The sequence below is a fragment of the Bombyx mori genome, chromosome 10 (genome assembly GCF_030269925.1).
Source record: "Bombyx mori chromosome 10, ASM3026992v2".
In the NCBI taxonomy this organism is placed as follows: Eukaryota; Metazoa; Arthropoda; class Insecta; order Lepidoptera; family Bombycidae; genus Bombyx; species Bombyx mori.
In genome coordinates this window covers 7,757,757-7,766,326 of record NC_085116.1, presented here as the reverse complement: position 1 = coordinate 7,766,326, position 8,570 = coordinate 7,757,757, and the positions used below count along the sequence as shown (strand labels likewise).

The 8,570-nt window shown below is 34.4% G+C and overlaps 1 protein-coding gene across 1 annotated transcript; it reads right to left on the bottom strand.

The window, feature by feature from the left end:
* Nucleotides 1–430: 430 nt before the first annotated feature.
* Nucleotides 431–8,063, bottom strand: LOC101737447 (pre-rRNA 2'-O-ribose RNA methyltransferase FTSJ3). Its single transcript, XM_004927547.5, has 10 exons — nucleotides 7,292–8,063; nucleotides 6,354–7,111; nucleotides 6,118–6,267; nucleotides 5,245–5,355; nucleotides 4,900–5,061; nucleotides 3,281–3,488; nucleotides 2,417–2,695; nucleotides 1,343–1,537; nucleotides 1,032–1,231; nucleotides 431–926 (listed from the first exon to the last, which is right to left on the bottom strand). The coding sequence occupies exons 1-10, from the start codon at nucleotides 7,356–7,358 to the stop codon at nucleotides 489–491; spliced, it is 2,568 nt and encodes an 855-aa protein (XP_004927604.1). The 5' UTR covers nucleotides 7,359–8,063; the 3' UTR covers nucleotides 431–488.
* Between the last annotated feature and the right edge of the window lie 507 nt (nucleotides 8,064–8,570).

Genomic DNA, 8,570 nt, shown 5'->3' with positions numbered 1-8,570 from the left:
GCACGTGGATTCGAATATCAACCCTGACCTTAGTAGTAAAAATAATCTCTGTAATGCTAGCTAATGGGTCTAGCCACCCTGATACAATTACCAAGGGTCAACATAAATCAATCTACATTAAATTGACATAATTCATCCAGCACTAAAGTAAATTGATAACACCCTATATGTATTAAAGAGGGTGTAGAGAAATGTTCCCAAAAACGATAGGTAACAGGTAATAGGTGTTGGTGAATGAAAATCGATAGCTAAAAATAATTGTTAAATAGTTTAAAATTTTATGCAATACATAATGAGCGTTACGTCCTTTACATTGGGTCCAGAAATTAGATTGGGCACGTAAATGATCATTCTATTTACGTTAAGGTGTGTGTTACTGCTACCGTTTCGGCCTTCGAGATTAGTTTCGAGGTTCAGAATAAAAAATCAATTAAATAATAATAAATTTATAAAAGAAACTTTTATTTCTGTTTTAACAACACAAGTGATCACTTTGCTTTTCCTTTCTTTTTGGGGACTTTTTTAGGCTTGTTTTGTTTCTTGGGTTGTTTTTTACCTCGACCTTTTGTTTTCTCCTTTGCCTTTTGGGCACGTAAGTCCTTTTTCATGCGCGGATCTACCACTTTGTACTGGCCCTTAACGCCCTGTGGTCTCTTCATACGCTTAGCAGTTGTATGTTTCTTGGCCACCACATAAGTGATTTTCTTTTTACCATCAGATTGTGCCTTCTTGTAAAGTTGTCTCACTTGTTGTGCTTTCTCTCGCTCGGACATATCAGCGTTCTCCATTACCGCCTCGACTTTTTTCTTTGCACGTTCCATCTTTTTGATCAAGCGCTTCTTCTTCCGCGCTTTGGCTTCAATCACCTTCTTGATAGGCCTCACATTGATGTCTTGTAATCTATTCTTGTATTCATCAGTATACTTCTGTAATAAAATAAAATGATGAATTTTAATGTACATGTTTGTCATCATGTTTTGATATACATATTTACTTGCACAAATTATTTAAGTATATCCATTATTGCTCACCTCCGGTATCACAATGTCTTTCTTCATATGTTTCTTTTCATCTTCCATAAACCAATCTGGTAAGTTTTTATCGTTAAACGCGTATCTATTCCACGCGTCATCAATTAAATCCCTCTTGAATTTTTTTGATGTAGCTATCATGGTTCCTAAAGCAAGTGTCTCTGCGTCCATTTTCAAAGTTTTCTTTAGTTTTTTCAGTTCTGTAAATAAATTTGAAGCTGATTGAACACAATTTTAACAGACAATTCAGTATCCTCGTTTATTTGATGAGAATTTTCTTTATGCAATTTAAAAAATCTTGCTTAGCTTACCTGGATCTTGGGAGACAACTTCAAAACCTTCTTTGCCGGCTTTTGGCCCAGCACTAGAAGCACTGGGAGTAACGTTTTCTTCAACATCATAATCACTGTCAGAGGAATCATCATCTGAACTCTCGTTGTCTGACAATTTTCTTTTTAGTGCACTGGTTTGTTTACTTGACTCCACATCTTCAATGACTTTCTTCCCTATGTAAAATCACACACTTAACTCAGATTAACTCTCAAAACATATTTTTCTTGTCTACAAAGGGCTTTCGGAAAAGAAAAGACGCTATTCAATCACTTAAAAATTGTTTGTATTTAGAACACGACATTGAGAGATTACTGGTGGTAGGACCTCTTGTGAGTCCTGTGTGTGTGTGAGGGTAGTTACCACCACCCCGCTTATTTCGGCCGTGAAGCAGTAATGCATTTCGGTTTGAAGGGTGGGGCAGCCGTTGTAACTATATTGAGACCATAGAACTCATATCTCAAGGTGGGTGGCAGCATTTACGTTATAGATGTCTATGGATTCCGTTAACCACTTAACACCAGGCGGGCTATGAGCTCGGCCAGCCATATATGCAACAAAAAAATGGTGAAAGGCCATTTGATTTAAGCGACATTTCGCTTAATACGCTATATTTATTTTGTAAATAAACGTGGGTTTTATTTGGTATTAGCATCAACAATACGATGTTTTTAATTGAACTTCAATTCAGTTTACTTCACTCAAATAGCTAAAGAAGTTGTTTTATTTTATTATATTTTTCCTAAATTTTAAACTTTAAATGGCTCTCCTATAAAGATGCAAAAATATCGCTTAAACCCAAGAGCCTTTCACCCTTCCATTTGCTCATTATATCACCGTAAGTCTTGAGAGCTCTGAAAGCCTGTCCATTACTCTCTACTGCTGCCTCTATAGATAAGCATGTAAAATAATAAAAGGCACAAAAAAAATAAATTAACTCTTCAGTAATGACTATTGACACCGGTCATACTCGGCACTCTGAATATTTTATTTAGTCTATAAGTCACAGCAGTTATGTCATAAATAGTCTATCTGTAAATAGCTTTTACACTGACCTTTTTCCTTGAATGTTTCTGTTAACTTGTCCAAATCTATACCTTCATCAGCTTCTTCATCAATATTTTTAAAAGAATCTTTCTCGAACCATAGCTGAGCTTTCATAGTCCTTTTCGAAACTGGGTCAGTGTTGTCCAGATCAGTGAGCAACGGGTTATTCTTTGGAATAGACTGTAATCTATTCAATTTGTTTGCTGGACTCACTTTACTGTTTTTTAGAGTATTCAATTTAGTTAATTTTTTGATCTTTTTCGATTCAGTGTCTGAGTCTGAGAAGGCTGTAAAAATGTAATAAGTAAATGAATAGTTCTTAGATATGAAACTGGGTTCAAAGAATGTTACAATGATAATAGTTTGTCTGAGTTTTCTTTGGAGGATAGAGGTATGGCATATCCCCGGTACCTCCAACTTTTTTTGTTAATTTACCTTTACACATCTGTAGTAGATTTCATAATACATTTTTTAGAATACTACCGATAATACCAGTAGTACAACGCCGAATAAGAATACTATTTAGACATCGATTCCAAACCACCACCAAATAAAATTCTAAAGTAAAAATTAAAGTATCTTCTTTGTCTCCATCTTATCTCACTAGGTGGGGTCGGCACAACGAATTTTTCTATTCCATTCTCTTGTATCAGCCGTCATATCAACACTCACTTCTCTCTCTCTCCCATATCGTCATTCACACGGTCGGCCTCTTCCCCCTCTACCCTGCACTACCAAACATCTCCTAGTAACGTGCATCTCCTCTGTACGCACCACATGTCCATACCACGCTAATCGTAAAAATAAAAGTCTAAATAAATAAACAAAGATATCTGTAATAAAATTATGGCACAGTGTTAAAAATAATTTACCTAATGACTCTTTTTCCTGTTCAGATTCTGAATCAGATTCCATTTCAATTTCACTGTCTGAATCTTTGTAATAAAGTCCTGATGAATCGAGCTTGGTTTCCTCAACATCGTATTTCAAGTACTTTGGCTTAAGTTGAATCTCATCATCAAAAGCATCATCTCCATCAACCACGGTGTCAGGCTGCTGATCTATAAGCGTGTTCAGTTCCTAGACAATAAAAAAATTCATATAATATATTTTTAATAGGTTGTGAATTGTTAACTACATCATTTTCATAAGTACAGAAGGCATGTTGCAGCTTAACGCTCTTTTATATGAATCGTGGAATTCCTCGAAATTGCACGCAGCGTTACGCTCCCCGACAACTGAAGCAGTTTATCTGTATTTCTTCTTTCCTACGTTGTTATACGAACGTTTTTCATACATTTGTTGATGCTATTCTAAGTATAAATGTATATAATATGATTTACTTAGTGAAAAATATTATTATTTTATTTTATACTATTTTAAATTTTTATCTTGAGTGATAAAAAATCTGAAAATGAAGCAACAAGAAAAAGCATTTAACAAGAAACGAAAATGCAAATGAGGGTGAACGTAAATCTCAAATTGTTGCTGCATTAAATTTGGAATTTTTCTTAAGACTGAAAATTAAAAATACAGAACAGACTGAATGATCTGAAATTTAAACATATTGAGTTAGAATTTCATTAATTATATGCTATTTTTTATTGCTTTTGATGGGTGGATGAGCCCACATGGTGTTAAGTGTTTACCGGAGACCACAGACATCTACAACTAAATAGCGCCACCTACTTTTAACAGTCTTACGTCTCACTTTTAACAGTACAACGGCTGCCCCGCCCTTTAAACCGAAACGAATTACTGCTTTACGGCAGAAATAGGCAGGGTCGTGATTTTCACTGGTGGTAGGACTTCTTGGGCGTCCGCACGGGTAGGTACCACCACCCCGCCTATTTTCGCCGTGAAGCAGCAATGCGTTTCGGTTCGAAGGGTGGGGTAGCCGTTGTAACTATACTTGAGACCTTAGAACTGTATCTCGCGGTGGGTGGCGCATTTACGTTGTAGATGTCTATGGGCTCCAGTAACTTAACACCAGGTGGGCTGTGAGCTAGTCCACGGATCTAAGAAAAAAAAAAAAAAAAATCTACCCATGCGGACTCACAAGAGATCCTACCACCAGTATATGTATATTATACTCATTTATTATATTTCTATTATAGTAAGAAATAAATGTTTGTTTTACTGTTATACAAATATTATTAATGAATAATATAATATTATTTAATAAAATAATTAATAATTTTAACGGTTAAATACCTGACCAATTCTGTACAATTTTCCCCTAACCCCATTATTTCTATGATGAGATAGTCTCGTTTAACAGTTTTGTATTACACTAAACTTTGATGGAACTTACACCCTGCATTAAGCAGGGTCTTACTATAGATACTTGTTTGTTAGTGAGACATTTAATTTACATTACTACAATTTTTTTGTTAAATGTTAACACTTAATAACTTATACACTTGATGAGATGCACCAAATTGGTTCTGAATTTAACATGTAGTTATAGTAAGTAGTTAAAAAAACATACCTCTGCATTCTTGATATCAGAGAGTTGAAACATATCATTACTTTCCAAAATAGGACCATCATCTCCTTTCAATACCATCTTAAGATTCATTTTTTCAGCTAGTTTTTGTCTCTGTTTATTCAACTGCTTCCTTTTACGTTTCAATTGTCGCTTCTCTTCATCCTGGAATATTTTATTAAATTTGGACTATTATTTTACCCCTGTTCATAATAATAAGTGACAATGGAAAATGCTTTTGTCTTTTATTTTAATGTGGTATTAATTTACTTTTTAAATCAACAAAAGATTCCTTAGCAAAAGTCACAGATCATACATAGTATAGTATAAACAGTCCCAATCTAGTACCTGCAGTTCTGCAATTTGTGTGTCCACATCACCTTCTTCAGTATCAGCATCCTCATTTGTTTCATGTTCTTCGTTTTCATCATTGGTTTGGGGCTCATCATCTTTTTTCTCCTAAAATAAGTTTTAGTTTTTAATCTTTAGTGCTTTCAATACTCTATTGCTAGCTCTTAAATTACCTAGTGTTAAGTGGTTAAAGTAGTTTATCAAACACCACAATGTATACGGCCACATCCACTTTGGGACATTTGTTTATTGTCATAGTATATATTCAACAAGCTACATTTGTATTACTCAATACTTTGGAAGTTGTTCGTAGATGTTAACTGCTTTTGTAGACAGAATACCATAAGCATATAACCATACCTTGGGAACAGGCAAGTTGCTTCTTACTGTATTCATTTAGAAGGTACACCTTAACTACATTTTACAAACTTTGTATAGTATAGTATGTATATACTTGATAAAATACTACAAACTACAAACATAATTAGAACCTACAAATATTCCCAATAACAAGCATCCCTCTTTGAGTTCACTCCCAAAGCTAACTTCCTAGATGAGCAGGGATAGTGTTAATAAAATCTCTCCACCTACAGACAAAATAAAACTACAGGGGACTTGAGGACATTGATTTGCAAAGAGCTGCTCCTTTACTATACACCATAGACATATTACTTGATTTGAGTGTACATTCAATGATGTACTAATTTAAGATGCAAATGAAAAACAGTTTCTTATTCATAATCAAATCCTCGTGACAGAGTTTTTTACCCACCAAAATACAAATGTCTGAGAGGTATCCCCATGTAATAAGTATAATAAGCCTCTGTAAGCAAAAATTTAATTTGTGATTATATCCTATAAAATTCTAACCTTAGACGATTTATATTCTTTCATTTGCTTGAACCATGACAGCAGTGATTTTAAGTCTTTTCGTCCAAGCACCTTAATATCCTTACAACATTCCTTTATTTCTGGTGTTGTCTTTGGATGAGTTTCTATTTCCTTATCATCGAAAACAATCTGCAACATTATTGAAAGTAGTTATGTAATTATTTAAAAAAACATAGTAAAACAATTAAATGGCAATAATCAAATTTTCATTTTACCTCAGAGCAACCATGAAGTAGATCTACTGGATCATCTTTTCCCAAAAAATCAGACAGTTTTACTTTATGATGTGTGGTATAATCATTTTCTTTATATCCTTCTGCTTTTGCTTTTTTTTGTTTCTCAGGATGTAATATATTTATATGCTGTTTTTTAACTATATCAAGATCTTCAAAGACATGTTTGGGGTCGAGAAATTTAGGATCAATTGTATCTGGTGCAATATAGCCCTGACATACAACGAAAATTTCAGAAGACTCATTACGAGAAGCTTGGGGCTTTGTAGCATGTACTTTTTTGAAGAATTGTTTCAGAACCCATAAAAGTGCATGATAGTCTTTCGATCTGAATACTTTAGTCACAAACCAACCACCTTCTCTGAGGAAGTTCGTTGCAAGTTTTAAAGCACTCAACGTTAGACAAGCTTGTTGATAGGCATCATGGATCCAATTAAGACCGACATTGGGTGCACCGTCATTAAGTACCACATCAGCTTTCCATGTTTTTATTTCTTTTTTGATTGCTGCCTTACATTTTTCTGTAGTGATATCTTCAGTCAGACCTATACAACCTGGAACTGGTTTTATTGGAAACAAATCGACTCCTATTACTATGCTCGAGACTGGCATATTTTGGTGGGCCACCTGCATCCACCCACCAGGTGCAGCACATAAATCGATACATACTCGTGATTTCTGCAAAAATCCAAATTTCCTGTTCAATTGTATTAATTTGAATGCAGCTCTTGATCTATATCCTGAAAGAAGTATACATTTTTCGATATAAATATACGTTCTAATAAATATATATACACCTACATCGCCGCCCTATATCTGAACTAATCAGTAGATGTACATATTAAAAGTATTTCGGTTTAATCAGATGAATTATCAAAGTAATTAGATGTTATAAATGATGCAAATTAAAAATGATGTACCTGTTTCTTTAGCTAGTTGGTAGTATTTATCTTTCCGTTGTTTTCCTACTTTTGTTTTCTTTCCCATTGTAGTATGTTACTTTTTTAAGCATATGACTTCTGGGGTTATTTCTAAAAACAATTGATTATAATCAATTACATGACAAAATTGAATGCAATATGCACATTACGAGTGTGTGTACAAGTGAGGTTATGTTTATTTTCTCGTGTTTCATACCATAGAGTTTTTTTTTTCAATTATGTGCTGCACGAACATACAATCATTCAAGTCATTAAGTTAAAATCGGCTTTTTTTACATTTGATGTACCTGAAGAAAATTTTATGGATTGTTCAACTAATTGTAATAATGCAAGTAGCTGGGTCTGCGGAGGGACTTCGGTTCCCTCTGTATTTTATACCGTATGTTCCATGGGGAGTGCTCTGAGGAATTGTTTGAGATGATACCAGCATCTCGTTTTTACCATCGCACCGCCCGCCACCGGAGTAGAGTTCATCCATACTACCTGGAGCCGCTGCGGTCATCCACAGTGCGTTTCCAGAGATCTTTTTTGCCACGTACCATCCGGCTATGGAATGAGCTCCCCTCCACGGTGTTTCCCGAGCGCTATGACATGTCCTTCTTCAAACGAGGCTTGTGGAGAGTATTAAGCGGTAGGCAGCGACTTGGCTCTGCCCCTTGCATTGCTGAAGTCCATGGGCGACGGTAACCACTCACCATCAGGTGGGCCGTATGCCCGTCTGCCTACAAAGGCAATAAAAAAAAATAAAAAAAAAAGTAGCGTAGAGAGCATACCAAAAAATATTTATAGATGGTCGACCGCAGGTGAATGAAGTTAGCCCCTCAAAAAAAATTTTTTTTCCTATTTTATACTTATTTTCTATTAATTCGTTTGTTCATCATTTGTTCATGATTGTTCACTGTTAATAATTTTTTGTTCTGCATTTATTTATTTAAAAAAAATATTTAAAAATATACCTACAAGTTAGCCCCTCTAATGCAATTTTTAATATTTTTTCATCCTTAATGACTCGTAAATATTCATTTTCGATTGTTCTTATATAAAACACGTTTGTTCTCTTTCGAAATTACTCGTTTTTTGTTTAATTTACTATTTTTATTAGTTGAATAAATGTATGCAAAATATGTGTACTGCGCATGTGTCAACTATAATGCCTAAACTTTCTACGCGGTTTTAATCGTGAAAAAAAAAACAAATATAAATCCTGAAGGAGCAATTAATTGGTATACAATTTAATTAAAAAAATTAAAAAATAAAT